General features: G+C 44.5%; 1 protein-coding gene across 1 annotated transcript in view; it reads right to left on the bottom strand.

Annotated features, from left to right (window-relative positions):
* CCDC178 (coiled-coil domain containing 178) overlaps positions 1-18,136 on the bottom strand; it is a 434,648-nt gene that overhangs the window by 275,870 nt on the left and 140,642 nt on the right. The window contains exon 15 of the mRNA XM_088469772.1: positions 10,395-10,508. Within this exon, the coding sequence (XP_088325898.1) occupies positions 10,395-10,508 (114 nt within the window). The remainder of the gene's footprint in view (positions 1-10,394; positions 10,509-18,136) is intronic.

The following is an 18,136-nucleotide window of genomic DNA, read 5'->3' as shown; positions in this document are numbered from 1 at the left end:
TATTTCCCTATTTAATATTAAGTTGGACATGATTGATGTCATTGTGGTATCTAAATTTAATAGTATGCGTACTATCTCACTTTCCTTTAATACTTACCTTTGAAAGTCTACATTCCTGTGTTTTCCGCTGATATTCTTCATCATTCACTGGCTGCTTCATTTTCATTCTGCTTCAGAGATGCCATCCTCACTAGGTAGCAATTACTATGGTAAAAGTTTACAAGTGGATTGTATTCATTTCTAGTATTTAATTATGATTTGCTTATCATATTAAAGGGTGGTAACCAGAGGAAGCAATCGGGAATCCGACTGCCTATATACCGGCAGCTGGCTTCCCGACTGTCTTATCCCGGCAAGGGTGAAATGCCGGGCGTCTAGATGTAGACGCCAGCATTTCCCCGACGCCGGGAGACCGCCGCCCAGCATCACGATCGTAGTGATGCCGGGCGCCGCGAGTGGACAGCCGCGGGGGGGGGAGGGTTAGGTTTAGGGCTCCCGGGGGGGACTTAGGGTTAGGCACCCCCCGGGAGGGTTAGGCTAGGGGGAGGGAGGGTTAGGGTTAGGCACCCCCGGGGGGAACTTAGGGTTAGGCACCCCCCCGGGGGACTTAGGTTTAGGCAGCGGGGAAGGGGGTGGTTAGGATTAGGCACTTAGAGGGAGGATTAGGGTTAGGCACTTGGGGGGAAGTTAGGGTTAGGCACCCCTAAGGAGGGTTAGGGGGGTTAGGTTAGTGGATACTTACCTATCCACGATTGGGTTTTCCAGCGCTGTCGGGCTTCCGCTGCGTCGCACTCTGCTCCTGTCGGGCTGCCGCATGCGGCCGGCGGTATTTCATACCCATTCCGGTAACCAGCAGCGTCTCCTGCTCTCTTAGATAAATCTATCCCCAAGTGTTAGAGTGAAGGGGAGAGAGGATAGAGAGAAGTGGGAAGAAAGTGTAGGGGAAAGCGAAAGCCAGGCAGTGTCGGGGGAATCGGTATGTAATGCCGGTGACTGTTTAACCGCCAGATCAAATACAGACAGTGGCAGAGCAATGGGTCGAAATCCCGACTGCAGCAGGTAAGTACTCTAATCCTCCCCTCTACCTACCCTAAGCCCTCCCCTTAGTGGTGCCTAAACCTAACCCCCCCCTAGTGACTAACCCTAAACTCCACCCGTTAGTGCCTAAACATAGCCCCCTCTCCACATCCTAACCCTGACCCCCCTCCTAGTGGTGCCTAACCCTAACACCCCCCTTCCCCTACTCCAACCCTCCCGGGGGGGTGCCTAACCCTAAGTCCCCCAGGGGGTCCCTAAGGCTAACCCCCTCCCCACAAGCGGCTAGACGCTAGGACACCCAGCTTACCTACGTTCGGTACGCCGGGTGTCGGGATTTAGTAGTGGGGCTAATGAAAGGCGTCGGGATTTCGACGCCTATCTTTAGTCCCATGTCGGGATGTGAGTGTCGGGATATCGGCGGGCGGGATAGCACCCTCCGGTATCCTGACCGCATCACGTGTCGGGCACTATCGCTAGTAATAAATCTTTTTTAATTTGTAATTTTTTAACTCCATTCAGCCTTCAGACCACATTGTAATGATTTTAAAGCGTATATATATTCACTTTACTAGAACAAGTTGTATTATAAGGATGATGAACTAATACAGTGGTTCTCAAACTCGGTCCTCAGGACCCCACACAGGTCACGTTTTCCAGGTCACCCAGCAGGTGCACAGGTGTAGTCATTACTCTTTGACACATTTTAAAAGATCCAGAGGTGGAGCTAATTATTTCCCTTGTGATTCTGTGAGGAGACCTGGAAAACATGCACTGTTTGGGGTCTGAGTTTGAGAACCTGTGAACTCATGTAGCAGCTATTAATGGTCAGCTTTCTACACAATTGTATTTCCTTTACACATAAGCTGGGTACACACTGAGGGCCTAATTCAGCAGTCGGTCCATTGTTGCATCATGCGCATGCATCGCAGTGCGCAAACTAGTCACTGCGATCAGGACAGCGATCACAGAGGATACGCAGACCCATGGCAGAGTGATTGACAGGAAGTGCCGTTTGTGGGTGGTGACGGGGGAGCGGGGGTCCGGCGAATACAGACGTGCACTTCAACGCCATTGCATGGACGTGCATAAATAAGCCACTGTGATACTGGACGCCGCCAGAGGCCTCATAGTGTGCGCTGAAATAACTGTGCGAATAAGTCCGATGTTACTCGATGTTACCGATTTCTCTCAGTTGGCCAAATACAGTCAGGTCCATAAATATTGGGACATTGACAGAATTTTCAGATTTTGGCCTCTATTCACCACCACAATGGTTTTGAAATGAAACAAACAAGATGTGCTTTAACTGCAGACTTTCAGATTTAATTTGAGGGTAATTACATCCAAATCGGGTGAACGGTGTAGGAATTACAACAGTTTCAATATGTGCCTCCCACTTTTTAAGGGGCCAAAAGTAATGGGACTATCAACTCAAAAGCTATGTCATGGACAGGTATGGGCTATTCCCTCATTATTTCATTATCAATTAAGCAGGTAAAAGGTCTGGAGTTGATTCTAGGTGTGACATTTGCATTTGGAATCAGTTGCTGTCGTCTCTCAATATGAGATCCAAAGAGCTGTCACTATCAGTGAAGCAAGCCATCATTAGGCTGAAAAATCAAAACAAACCCATCAGAACGCACCGGAGAGCTCAGCAACACCAAAAGACCCGGAAGACCACGGAAAACAACTGTGGTGGATGACAAAAGAATTATTTCCCTGGTGAAGAAAAACCCCTTCACAACAGTTGGCCAAATCAAGAACACTCTCCAGGAGGTAGATGTATATGTGTCAAAGTCAACAATCAAGAGAAGACTTCACAAGAGTGAATATAGAGGGTTCACCACAAGATGCAAACCATTGGTGAGCCACAAAAACAGGAAGACCAGATTAGAGTTTGCCAAACAACATCTAAAAAAGCCATTACAGTTCTGGAACAACATCCTATTGACAGATGACACAAAGATCAACTTGTACCAGAGTGATGGGAAGACAAGAGAAGGAAAGGAACTGCTCATGATCCAAAACATACCACCTCATCAGTGAATCATGGTGGTGGTAGTGTCATGGCGTCGGCATGTATGGCTACCAATGGAACTGGTTCCCTTGTATTTATTGATGATGTGACTGCTGACAAAAGCAGGAGAATGAATTCTGAAGTTTTTCGGGCAATATTATATGCTCATATTCAGTCAAATGCTTCAGAACTCATTGGACAGCTCTTCACAGTGCAGATGGACAATGACCCGAAGCATACTGCAAAAGCAACCAAAGAGTTTTTTAAGGCTAAAAAGTGGAATGTTATGCAATGGCCAAGTCAATCCCCTGACCTGAATCCAATTGAGCATGCATTTCACTTGATGAAGACAAAACTGAAGGCAAAAATGCCCCAAGAACAAGCAGGAACTGAAGACATTTGCAGTAGAGGCCTGGCAGAGCATCACCAGGGATGAAACCCAGCGTCTGGTGATGTCTATGCGTTCCAGACTTCAGGCTGTAATTGCCTGCAAAGGATTTGCAACAAAGTATTAAAAAGTGAAAGTTAGATTTAGGATTGTTTAGTTTGTCCCATTACTTTTGGCCTCTTAAAAAGTGGGAGGCACATGTAGAAACCGTTGTAATTCCTACACCGTTCACTTGATTTGGATGTAATTACCCTCAAATTAAATCTGAAAGTCTGCAGTTAAATCACATCTTGTTTGTTTCATTTCAAAGCCATTGTGGTGGTGAATAGAGGCCAAAATATGAAAATTCTGTCAATGTCCCAATATTTATGGACCTGACTGTATATGGATGTGAGTGAGGGGAAGTGGGCATCCTTATGTCAGGCTGCGATCACAATGCGAATGCAAACATTTACATGTCACCGCTGCTTTTAGCAACTGTGTTGCGTGCGTTTAAGCAGAATAGCGATCAGTAGTAAATCAGGCCCTGAGACGATGTCAGCATATCAATATATCAACAGACCAACATATCGGCTGCATCGCTCAGTGTGTACAGCCAATATTCATGCACCTGCATGAATATAGCGCCACATGAGCTATCATCTGGTCGGCCGTGCTGCACGTCCAACCAGACAATATAACATACAGCTCCGTTGCAGGTAATTGTTAGAGACTGTGTTTGTTGTGGACCTGGGGTGGTAACAGGAGTAGACACCGGAACAGGCTTAAACTGAAAGGTGGGTTGTTTAATGTGAATGTTGGTAGACATGAACAATAAGATAAACTAAAGTCCAGTAATAAACAAACTAGTATATGTGGCAGGAGGGAAATGTGAGTGGGAATAAACGAATGTCCAGATCAGTGACAGAGATGAATCCATATAGACTGTAAGAGTGAAGTGGATATCCTGGTATGCTGAATAGTGGCTGAGAGGGATATCCGGAAATGCTGTGATGATGGCTGAAAGCGAAATCCGGTAATGCAGTGTTGATGACTGAAAGAAGAATTCGGTAATGCTGTGATGATGGCTGAAAGGAGAATCCGGTAATGCTGTGATGATAGCTGTGCAGGAAAGGGTTAACTGAGGAGCCAGGTTCAGGCAGGAGTGGGTCTGGTGGAAGGTGCAGGGCTGATCCCAGCGGAGTGCGAGGCTAGGCAGAGCGGTGTAGGCTATGTAGGAAGCCGGAGGCTGACAAGGAGCTAGTGCAAGCACCGGAGCACTAGTCTAAAGTTCAGGAGCGCAGAGAACTCTCGCAGCTGACGCTGTGAACACTACAGGGCGCTCCAAACACCCTTAAGTACCCAGTAACGGAACGTGATAGGCCAGAGAGAGCAGGTGACCCACAGACGATTGGCCTGCTATGTCACAAGGCCAAAGACAAGATGGTTGCGGAGACGCCACTAGACTTACCCTTGCCAGGATGACCAACGCTGGCAAACCTCTGCATACAAGCAATGCCAGTCACCACACGCCAGCTCCCCCACCAAAAGGACCTCATGCCGCGAAACCCTGGTCGTGACAGTAATGAAGGACGGATTGAGAGATCGTTCCATCGTTCATTACCTCGTTCTAATGTGTCCCCAAGGTACGATATGTCAGCCCGTCATATTGTACTGGTACACAGGGCCGTTTCTAGGGGCAGGCGACCCGTGCAATCGCACGGGGCGCGTCGCCTCCTACCCCTGCTCAGAAACAGTCTGTTAACTGCCGGGCGCCCGCTGAGATTCAGTTACCAGCGGGCGCCCGGCAGAGCAGAGCAGCCGGAGACGGAGATGGAGACGGAGGCTCCTGCTTCCGGCTCCCACAATGTGCACTATGGGAGGACGTCATGACGTCTTTCCCATAGTGCAGAGAGAAGAGCAGCCGAGCGGAGCGGACGCCAGAGCGGGGCTGAAGGTAAGTATTACTGTTTTTTTTTTTTGTTGTTTTTGTGTGCAGGCAGCCTGGACAATACTTGGGGGGGAGGCACTACCACTGGGGGCACCCGGGCACTACTACTGGGGACATTACTCTGGGGGCACTTCTGCTGGGGGAGCCACCACTACTGGGGGCACCTGGGCAAAGATACTAGGGACATTACAAGGGGGGCACTTCTACTGGGGAGACACTACTACTGGGGGCAACCGGGCACTACTACTAGGGACATTATAAGGGGGGCACTGCTGCTGGGGGAGACACCACTACTGGGGGCACTTCTACTGGGGTCATTGCATAGGAGACACCACTACTGGGTGCATTACTCAGGGGCCAGGGGCACTACTACTTGGGGCTTTACTACTTGGGGCACTACTACAAAGGGAGCATTACTATGGGGGGCACTAATACAGGGGCATTAATACTGGGGAATTTATAAAGGGGACACTACTACAGGGGGCATTACTATTGGGGTCAATACAACTGGGGACACTACTACTGGGGCACTATAACATGGACCATTACTATTGGGGGCATTACTGATGGGGGCATGACTACAGGGGACATGACTACAGGGGGCACTACTAATGGGGGCTCTGCATAAGTTACACTACCACTGTGGGCACTGCATAAGGGGCATAAATACAGGGGACACTGTATATGGGGACAACTACAGGGGGTACTGCATAATGGGCACTTTTGCCTGAGAGCCAGTGGGGAGGAAGCCTAAGACCTGTCGGGATGGATTGGCAAGGGAGGGGGCTGGAATGAAGTGTGTATTATGTGAATCATGTTTTTTCAATGTGTTTTATGTGGTTCTGGATTTAATAATGTATTTCAGGTGGATGTGGTTTTAAAACGTAGTTTATGTGCCTCTGGCTTTTCCAATATATTTTATGTGGAAGTGGTTTGTTGCAGTGTATTTTATGTGGATCTGGCTTGTATTTTCAATGTGCTGGGCTCGCTCCCAACGCGACTAAAACCGGGTGTGATACAAGGTCATACTTCTGCAAATGTCACACCAAAGGCATGCACACAGAAATGCGGCGTGAGCTTGTGACAGCTAGGCCACACCCCATTTTTGAGCGCGCGCCTCTGGCGCGCGGATGCTGTCTGTCTTTTGTTTGGCTACATATATTTTTCAGTGCTTTGCCTCTGACAGGTTAGACACCCCTGTACTCAGTAGTCACAGTGGCTGTCATTCTGTGGTCTTTCGAGATCACACTCCCTTACTGTGATACCACACCCCCTCACGATGAGGTCACGCCCACTCCACAATATTACTGCTTCGAGGGGGGGGGCGCATTTTGACTGCTCGCACTGGGAGCCTCAGACCCTAGAAACTGCCCTGCCGGTACACATCGCTCAATGTGTACCCGGCTTAACTTCAAGCATCCTGCTAGGCATACGGACTGTTACACAGAAGTCTGTGTAGTTTTGTAATTTTGTTTTACATAATTAAAAGTATAGCATAACATTTTGTTGATGTACAAGTAGTACTAATAATGGTGGAGGTGGTGGTGGTGGTGATTATAATAATAATGTTACTGTATTTAGCTAAATAAACTACAAGAAAGTTAAAAGTAAAAGCCTGGCAGCTCAAACACCTGCAGTACAATCTAGACATTAGTATGGCAGCCTCCCCAGGTGCCGTCTTTAGTATATATTATTTACACAAAGGAAAAGAAGATTGCCCACAAAGTAATTAGGATAAACAGCCATTTTAATACAGAACTCTTGTGCAAAGTGTGTAACAACACCGTAAGATTATGGGAGCCATATTCCTTGCAACACCTGCGAGTGTGCAGAATGGGTCCTGCTTAGTCACAAGCAGACCCTTCTATGCCTCTGCCTGATTGACAGGCAGAGGTATTTAAAGGCGGTGCGGGGGTGACCGGCGTTTTCCGGGAACGGGAAACGCGTCTGCCCCGGTTTCCGGGAGTGGCAATCCCAGGTACTGCGTTGATGGACAGTGTCCTGGGCTCGCAAGTCAACCAGAATGAGTAAGCTGAGGCTTACCCAGCTGGCTGGCAGCACGGTGCCATCCACCATCACGACCATCGATGGTCACGATGGTGATCCCAGCCTGCGACCTCTGTCGCAGTGCTGGGAAAGCAAATGCAGCAGGGGGTGTCATACACCTCCTGCTGCATTGCAAAGCTGCCTGCGTGCAGCTTTGCTCTTGCGATCCTTGCTCAATCGTCCCCATTGTGTATCTCTAAACACTCATTATTAATTATGGTTTTTGTTTGTTTCCAAAAGTATCACCTGCTATATAATGTGACTTTATACCTATAACATGCTTATGATGGGCAGTAATGAACTAGATTTCATCATAATACAGCTTTCTAAAATGAAACTGTACGAATTTGATATGAGAACGTGGCAACTGCACTTTCTTTTATTTTACTGACACATTAATAGCACAGTCTGAAGATGTTACAAATATTTCTGTCTTGCAGCTGATACAATCTTGTAACTAATAGACTGACTGAGATTACCCATCATTTACAAGAAGGTGCCATCTGCTGAGCAAAAGTGTAATAAGCAAGCAATTTCAATTATATGTGAAATCTTTTTCTTTCTTTATTGATTTTCCTACAGCCCTGAAGCAATCCGCACTAGTTTGGCAAGTGAACAGAACAGCAGTCTCTCCAGTGACCCCAATATCAATTTTGCTTTTTATTTTACCCTCTCTTAAGGCTATGGATCTAATAGACTACGTCAAGCAAGGGAAAGAAAACTACTATATACTTCCAAAGCAACTGACTAGAAATGGCAGGTTACTCGTGAGAGTGAAATATAATATGTTTGAAATTGACCTATGCACTTTATAACAGGGATGGGTGTGCTTCAGCACTGAGAAGTTTCCATTGTAACTCCTGTGATACTCAGGCACTGGGTGATTTAGACTAGACAGACGGTGCTATCTTTGCCCACCCCTGACAGAGTATGTTCAAGATAAAGAAGATGATATTCATAATGTGGAGAACTATGGAACTTAGGGCCTCATTCAGAGTTGTACGCTAATGCCATCTCAGCTGCGAATTTGTGCATAGCTGCTGTGTGAAAATATGCAGATTGGCAGCTGCCGGGAGATGTATTGAGACACCCACCTGCAGCTTTTCTAATTCAAGCATCTGCGTAAAATGTTGCAGCATCTGTGTACAAATATGCAGCATGAGTCGCAGATCATTCGATTGTTGCACTCCTGAGTCTATGGTCCCGCAGACTGGCCATGGGAATTGAGACGCCGGAGCCATATTCCTTGCATACGGGATTGCAGTCACAGGATGTGACACGCCCCCCAAACGGTCATAACACACCTGCGTTCTTTGCTGCCACTCCCTGTTACCTCCCCCAAATGCTAGCAAAAAGTAGTTGTTCCAAGCGACTACTATAATGTACCTTAATGCATGCGTATTGCAACTTAAATGCACTCCATAAACATTGGAGTAGCGTACAACCCTTAGTCCTAAGTGAAATACAGCTTAATAGTCTTCCACCAATAACATTTGTTTTTGAGATATTACAAACTAGCTGGGAAACCCAGCGGTGCCTGGGTTGAAGACTGGACCCTAAAGTACACCTGCAGTCTTTATTTGTTTACATTGTCCTCGCCTCTAACCCCATTCCATTGATCCTGAAAAGGACCCCAAGGTTTGTTAACATGCATGCACACAGTGGCGTAACTACCGTGGGTGCAAGGGGTGCGGCTGCTAAGGTTCCCCCGGAGCTGCCTCTGTGGCCTGCCGCTCCCCCTGCCCCCAGTAATGCACACAAGGCAGGCAGATCCAGTGAGAGAAGCCGATGGAGGCCCGCGTGGCAGCGATGTTGATTTGGTGCTGGCGCGCCAGCTGATTATAGCTGGCACACCGGCAGGCAGACATGAAGAGGCAGCACCGCCGGTCACGAGGCAATCAGAGCATGGTGACCGGCAGCCAATTAGCAGTGGTGGCTCCTGATTGGCTGTCGGTCCGTGAGCTCCGATTGGCTCGCGACCAGCGCCAGATTCAATATGAGCTGACGTTGTCTGACGCTGCCTGCCGGCGCGCCAGCTGTAATTAGCTGGCAGCCTGGCTCAAAATCCACACCTGCTGGCTTCTGATGACACACAGCGGGAGGTGAGAGGCTGCTTGAACGACACGGGGAGGTATAATGTGTAAGGGGCACTACTATTGAGTGGAATAATGTGTTATATGGGGCACTACTACTATGTGGCATAATATGTAAAGGGCATTACTGTCTAGTATATGTGTAAGGGGCACTACTACTGCGTGGGATAATGTGTAAAAGGGGTATTACTGTGTGGTATAACCTCAATGGGTTCTGTTTGGCATAACATGCATGGGCTCTGTGTGGGGGCAAATGTATGCATTTTTTGTTTTTTTACTTCTGGGGGCCCTTTTAAGATCTTGCTATGTGGCCCCCAAAGCTCTTGCATGCAAACACTGAGGGCTGACTAACAAATATGGCCACTTTAAAAAAAAAAAAAACTCTGTATTTAATATGAACTTGCATGAGTCATAAAGTTTGACACATGCTCAGGCTGTGAGGTTAAAAGGATACTTTTGTAGCATTCACATAGGTTTTTGTCAGACTGCCAATTGTACTTGAGCCAGCCCTGGAATCTGTGTACGTTAAGAGTGTCCACATTTTTTTTTAGGATTGTGTGACTTTGTGGTCTTGACAAAGTTCAAATCTAGGCAAATAGCCAATCCTGATCAAACTAAACCACCCTGCTATATTTGGTGGAACTAGGTCCAAACCTATTGCCGTGCATAAAGGACAAACAGACAGACAGACAGGCTTTCTCACTTATTATATAGATTGTGATAAATGCACTACTGCATGAGTCACACAACTGTGATGTATGAAATAGGAAAAGGTGCCTATTTCTTACTGCGTTTTTAATTACCACTATTTAAATAAAGCTATACACTAGGTGAATCACCTTCCTAAGTGCCGTAAATTGTGAATACTAATGATCTATTTACCTGTGTAGTGTGTAACTCTTGCTGCAGGTTGTTCTTTTGGTGCTCTAACTCCTGGCTCTCCAGACTGAACTCCTCATCACATTGCTGCTTCTGCTGCCTCACCCTCCTAAGTTCCTGCAGGAGAGAGAGATGGATGAAAAGAAGTACACACAACACGCTGACCACTTACAGATCTCAGCTGCACTGAAGATGTAGATACGTAGTGGATGTAGCTACTTTACATAACATCAAGCCATCTAACCATATACCTATCAATTATACATACAAACATGTTTGTAACAGACAAAAAAGTGCAATGGGCACCAGCAATGTAACATATTAACAAAATAAATAGGGAAAGCTATACTATATTAAAATAAATAAGTAGAGAATTGCTATATTGTAGTTCACACAAGTATGCCAATGCAGTCATGCTGTAGCAAATTATCTGTGGGTCTGATTCAGCGTAAGCAATTGCAACTACTGCCAGAGCTACAGCATTCCTCTGTGGAGAGAGGAGAACCTTCCAGAAGGACAACCATCTCTGATGCAATCCACCAATCAGGCCTGTATGGTAGAGTGGCCAGACGGAAGCCACTCCTTAGTAAAAAGCACATGGCAGCCCACCTGGAGTTTGCCAAAATGCACATGAAGGACTCTCAGATCATGATGAGACAAAGATTGAACTATTTGGCGTGAATGCCAGGTGTTGTGTTTTGAGGAAACCGGGCACCGCTCATCACCAGGTCAATACCATCCCTACAGTGAAGCATGGTGGTGGCAGCATCATGCTGTGGGGATGTTTTTCAGCGGCAAGAACTGGGAGACTAGTCAGGCTAGAGGGAAAGATGAATGCAGCAATGTACAGAGACATCTTGGATGAAAACCTGCTCCAGAGCGCTCTTGACCTCAGACTGGGGTTCATTTTTCAGCAGGACAACAACCCTAAGCACATAGCCAAGATATCAAAGGAGTGGCTTCAGGACAACTCTGTGAATGTCCTTGAGTTGCCCAGCCAGAGCCCAGACTTGAATCCAATTGAACATCTCTGGAGACATCTGAAAATGGCTGAGCACCGACGCTTCCCGTCCAACCTGATGGAGCTTGAGAGGTGCTGCAAAGAGAAATGGGCGAAACTGCCCAAAGATAGGTGTGCCAAGCTTGTGGCATCATATTCAAATAGACTTGAAGCTGTACTTGCTGCCAAAGGTGCATCAACAAAGTATTGAGCAAAGGCTGTGAATACTTATGTACGTGTGATTTCTTAGGGTTTTTTTTATTTTTAATTAAATTGCAAAAATCTAAAAAAAACTTTTTACACATTGTCATTATGGGGTATTGTGTGTAGAATTTTGAAGACAAAAATGAATTTATTCCGTTTTGGAATAATCTGTAACATAACAAAATGTGGAAAAAGTGACGTGCTGTGAATACTTTCCGGATGCACTGTATGTACGTATAATAGAGTAAATTTTGCATGAACTCTTATGAGTTTGTGCAGAACTGCATTCATATGTGGTATCACATATTTACTTTATCTTAAGAGGCAGACTAGGGTTAAAGTATTTGAATAGGGAGAATTTAATTGTGATGTTCTTCATAACTGATGACTTCCAAAGTAAAAGAAATCGTGATGAGGCCAGCATGCTGACGGTAACAATGCCGACATTCATAATGGGTTAGGTACATACATACTGCTGCAACTGCAGCTTTGCGACATTAGACACAATCGCCAGAGCTGTAGCCGCTAGGTTAGGGTACTTATCTCTGAAACCTCTGCCTTGCTGATTGTCGACATTGTTTGCATGTCCACATTTCATCAGCGTCGACTTGCTAACCATCAACAAAATATACAGAACCCAAATAAATCATAGTTAAATATCACAGTTAAACAAACTGTGCTCATCATCTGAGGACTACAGTACAAGCAACAATCTTCATCTGTTATATCCAGAATCTGCATTTCTACAATTACCATCACATCCCGGGCAAAGTAACATGTTGAGTGAATAGCTCTCTATTAACCCTAGACCAGTGGTTCCCAAACTTTTTTGAATCACGGCGCCCTAGAGTATCAGCAGTGTTTTCACGGCACCCCTAAGCCAAAAGTTTGTTATTGAGAAATTCTGAAAAAATTTAGTAAACTAGTAAAGTGAAGTAAATTGTGCTTACCTGTCATCCATATTTTCATTACATTGACCATTAATAATTTGATTTGGTGCTGGACACCATCCTGAGGCACCCCTGCAAGTGTCCCGAGGCACCCCAGGGTGCCAAGGCGCACAGTTTGGGAACCACTGCCCTAGACCCTTGCCACAAACCCACTATCAAACCCTCACCATGTTTAATAAGTTATTTTCTTACTATTACTTCATGCATCATCTTTCAAATTGTAACATCCTTTTCCCCTGCTGCATCACACCCCTTTATCCAAATTGGTCCCCTTACCTCTAATTAACAGTAATAAACATACTTTCTATATTTGTTATACAACTGTAATATCCTGAAACTATCAATAGGAATAAAGAGCTTGTACAATCTTAATTTCTCGGTGCAGCCGATGCATTGTATATAGGCCCTCTGCAATAATGGGGGCCTGTGGCCAGCGGCATTATTAGAACAGTACTATGATGAGTCAGACTTACTCAGTATAGAACTGCTGCGACCGGCTTATGTTGTAGCCTGTATTCAAGAAGGAGGAGGAGGCGGTCCAGATAAAGGAGAGATGGGGTGCCCCTTGCTTCCCTGTCCCTCTCCTCCTCTCACCTACAGCTCCTTCTCTCTGAGAACCAGGAGACCCATGGCCCTCCGTAGTCCCCGCTGATTGCCAATAGACTGCTCCTGTCAGTGGAGTCACAGATTATATGCACAGATCCTCCCCTGTTGTGACAGAACAAGATGCGGCTGTGACTGTCTCATTACCATGCAGAGGACCCTGAAGGAACAACCACCCTTCCCACTGTACTCCACTGTGGGGTTTGGAATGGAGGTCTGCGGCTGCTGCACTAACAGAAGCTGACTTGTCAGCGTTGTGGGCAATAACATCTGGTTAGTTAAAAATATAATGGTGCAATCTGGTGGGTGGTCAGGAAGGCAGTAATTATGGCTTAACAATTCAATAGTGGTGGCAAGGGGGCACTAATTCAATAAATATGCATAAAGCAGGTGGGTCACTGACTGGGACTGAAATTGGCTAGTGCTGGACAGACATAGGGGGCATGAGCTGGATAGACAGGGGTGACCTGGAATGACACAGGGGGATGAGCTGGACTGACGCAGGGGGAAGAAATGGAATGATGCAGGTGGATGAGCCAGTACTCATGTAGGCGGATTAGCTTGACAGACGCAGGGGGATGAGCTGGAGTGACGTAGGGGGATGAGCTGGAATGACGCAGGGGAACGAGCTGGAGTAACACAGGGGATGAGCTGGATCTCATGGAGTCGAATTAGCTTGACAGACGCAGGGGGATGAGCTGGGCTTTATTAACTAAGTAGCAGCTGCTCCTCGGGGTTGGCACTGAAAAATTAAATCTAACATTCAATGTAAAGCAAGCTGGGTTTTATGCTAAATGTGAGAGCTGCTTTAAATTTTCAGCTCCAACCAGCCAAGAAGTGGTGGCTTACCAAAGCCGCCTCTTCATAAATATAGCACAAATTGTGGACACAGGAGAACACAAATTTCATTTCTATTGAATTTATTACACGATATGAGTAACATTTATTGTAATAAACGCAAGAGAAATTACATTTATTTAATTTTTTTAATGAGAGACGTGTGGGTGGGGTGGGGGTCCAAAGCGTATTGTTGCACCTGCGCCCACCACTCGCTAGTTCCGCCACTGTCCAAGCTAGCAATGCATCACCAAATCCAAGACCACACATAATTTTGAATTAGAATACAATACAAATCCCATCACTTTCACAATCCTTTAAATGTGCGCCAGCCAAAGCAAATCCAACCATGACTTCTTCCTCTTTCTATCAGAAACATGCTATCGCGATCAGACACTGCAGCCCTTTTACAAGGTTGTCTCCACTTCAGCCACGACTTAAGGCCTGGTGGAGGTGGGCTTAGACTCATCCTTTCCCAAAATTGCACATTTACAGTTTTTTCAACTGTCACATAACTCACATTCCCATCTATTGACTTTCATTTACTTCCCAGATTTTCGCATGTTGCTGTGATCTATCATCCCCACTGGTCCACACCAACAACTTACTTCTCAACCATTTCTCTGCCTGTATCCCTTGTTTCTTATCCTCTGACATCCATACCTTCATCTATGGTGATTTCAACATCCAAATGACTTGCCCACATTTTCCTAGGTGCCTAGCTTAGCCTCTCTAAGTGGACCGGCTTTTCTGCTCATCATTATGGCCTCTGCCTTGAATTTGGTTTCTCCAGACTCTCAGTTCCTGATTTCATGAACACGTTTTCCAGTCTCAGTCCATCACCCTATCACATACAAGCTTTCCTCCACCATTTTATCCTTTTGGCACTCTAACGACACCTCCTCATTTCTGCAGAGATTTAATCTGTTTTCATTTGATAAATAATCTTCCCGCTAGTCAAAAGAAGCTACCTGACAACACAACAATAAAAACCCTCAAGCTTACTGCTTAGGAGCCCTCCTTGTGTCAGAACTGTTTTTTATTCCCCACATGCAATAGGCTCCCAAATCCTATTATATACTTCAAACAAAAAATTCTAAACTGCACACATATCACAATGCAAAACCTTTAATTCGTGCACTTATAATCTCTCACAATAAATACTATAATTCTGGTCTTACTGGTCTTACCCTAATCATCACCAATACAGTCTATTTTGAATGCACATAGCTACTAGATTAATTTTCATTACAAAACTAGCTTCCACTGCTGCTCTGGCAGTCCCTATATTGCTTTCTTGTATATATGCTCTCTCATGCAACAAGACCTTCCTCTAGCATCCACGTGTTCAAGCATTCACTTAAGGCTCACATCAGGAAATTCCTGAGCCATCTTCTTAACCTCCCGTATTCTACTAGATTTTCCACAGTTCACTCAAATCTTTAATTTATCTTAATTTTTTTTTTTTAATTATCTGAACACAAAACCAACATTGCTGTGTGACTGGATCACATAGAACACTATGTACTCTTCCCATTGCTATCTTCCTGGGCCAATATGTAATACAATACACTTAACCAAACTCGAATTTTCCTATAGATTAAAAGGTTATGACTGGGGCCATCTTACCCCTTTATCTGTCTGTTAATACCCAGTCTAGTTTATTAACATATTTATTCCCACTTGTAAAGAACTGAAAAGTATGATGGCACTATATACATTTTATTATTATAATTGATAATAATTTTAACTTTCTGTATGTATATATAACTGTATATACACCATGTTCAATCTATCATTAGCAAACAAACCAGCATTTATTTGTATCTCTGTTGTATACAGTTTATAACTATATATTAAAAAAACATAAGTTAAGCGCAATCATTTTAAAACTTTTTTTAATCTTATACTATTTGTGCCTGACTTACTGTTCTACTGTTTTGCCAATTTTAAAACAAGAGGGAAATTCACTAATTCAGTAAAGAACAAATAAGAGTCATGGCAGAAGACAAAGATCTATTCCTTGCTCCCCACCCCTTTACTCTACAAGACTAATGATGTGATCTTTGTCACTTTTTACTTCTATATTTTACTGAAGGTAGGGCTTACACCATTACTCACAGACACTGCCGGTATCACTGGAGGCAGCAAAATAAAACTAATTTGTAGCCATTAATATTTTTATGTTTTATTTGGGTTATTTATGAAGTAGTGTTATAACAATCACTTACATAGTTAGCAGAGTTGAAAAAATGTCATATGTCAAGTTCAACTTTTAGATGTGATGACCCAAAGGAAGGCAAATCACACTATCAATGAGGCAGGTGAGGCCCCATACATACGAGCACTGAAAAATAATTCTTGGTAGAGGCAAAGAAAATAATGTCATTTGTTCTTGCTTTTAACAGTGTTCAAAGGGTTTTCTCAAAGTCTCCATGTAGCATACAGTACTTTGTTCTTAAGGAGCACTTGCATAGATCTCCATTATATTTTACTGAGTGTTAACGCATGTATACTCTGCGGGCAACATCGAAATTAACTCAAGGTGAAGTGAATGCTTTTCAGAAAGTGTTCAGAATACCAGTGATAAAGCATGTTTAGTAGGCATTAAGAAACAGTATACAAAAAATACTCAACTGCTGGTTTGAAATGTATTTAAAATGTTTATTTTATATATATATATATATATATATATAATAAACTTACTGAATACACAGGTCGACCTGGACTATAAAAATTATTTTGTAATGCTGTAATCTTTATAAATGAATTAATTCCAGTCAGATTGCCAATAATGTAAATTTCTGAGAAAACCGCTGTCAGAGGATGAAAGAAAGTGTCAGTAAGTTTCGTAACTAGGGCTTGCGGCTCCTTGTGCTGGCCACACCCCCTCAGTATGACTCCATGTGGAGGGGCGGGGCATCAAACGTAGAGAAATACAGCAATGCCTGGAGCATCCTGAGGATGCTCTGGGTGCTGTAAGGGCAGCGGTGTGCACATCTAAAGTGTCCTAAGGATGCTTCAGGCAGCACTACTGCACAGATTCTGGCTGAAAAGTACCCTGCTAGCCAGAAGCAGGGGCCGTGGGTGGGCGGCACCATTCGCACACCCCTAGTTACGGCCCTGCTGATATACAGGTGGATTGCAGGTTAAACGCAAAAAAACAGAAGCTAGAAACCAGGAGCTGGAAGATAACTACACTGAGAATACACTCCATGCTAGTGAGGCTGCCTAGTGAGAGGAGAGAACCCTCTGCCTTGCAGTGGTGTAATGAAATAAAGGTCAGCAATATGTTGGGCATATGCCATCTGCTCATAACCCAGTGGTAAAGTAGTGTCTGGAAGTGGGAAGAGTAGCTAACACTGCTTCTGTCCAACTGGGACTAAATATAGTGTCAAGTATTACAGCAGGATTTAGTGAGATATACCTATTATATGCACAACTAACAATCTCCTGCTTCATTACTATTAAGGCTTGGAGCTCATTTACTAACACCTGCATGACTTACATTATTGGCAATTTGACTGGACTTTATTTGTTTCTGACCCCAAAGATGGCAGTTAGTGCATAGCACAGTATTAGTCAATAATCTAAATAAACTGCATGATTTGTAAATAATGAATCGATAAAGTATTTTAACCCCTTTGTCCTGAGCTTATCCTAGCACTTATTGGGCTGATCATATTCCAACCTCAGTTGCAGAACTAACACAAAATACACCTTGTGTTTTTCAGAACACTTTGATAGTCTGAAATTTATAATGCATTTATTTTCCTTTACGTGTTTAAATGAAACGCATGAAATGTGTAGGAATAAAATGGTATCTTAACAAGGCATACTATTTTGAAGAATACACAACTTACAGCATCAAATGAGGGAACCCCTGTGTTTATTAATGCCAGAGTGTGGGAGATCTGGGCATCCCCCATTTCTAGATTTCCTATCGCTTTCTGTAGTATAAGGTGCAAGTCTGGACTCTCCTCTTTCAAATAACTGTGTCACAGAGTTTATTAAAGCCAGAATGTAGGAAATACTCAGACATTCCTGGACTTCATAATGATTTTTGTGCAGAGTTGTTCTCTGGTGATAACATTGCAGAGATCAAATATTTGGAAACGTGGGGGTAATAGAGTATTTTGTGGAAGTGGACG

This window comes from Taudactylus pleione, unplaced genomic scaffold (genome assembly GCF_031769625.1).
Source record: "Taudactylus pleione unplaced genomic scaffold, aTauple2 ptg000093l, whole genome shotgun sequence".
NCBI classification, from domain to species: Eukaryota; Metazoa; Chordata; class Amphibia; order Anura; family Myobatrachidae; genus Taudactylus; species Taudactylus pleione.
This window is presented reverse-complemented; position numbering and strand designations above follow the sequence as displayed.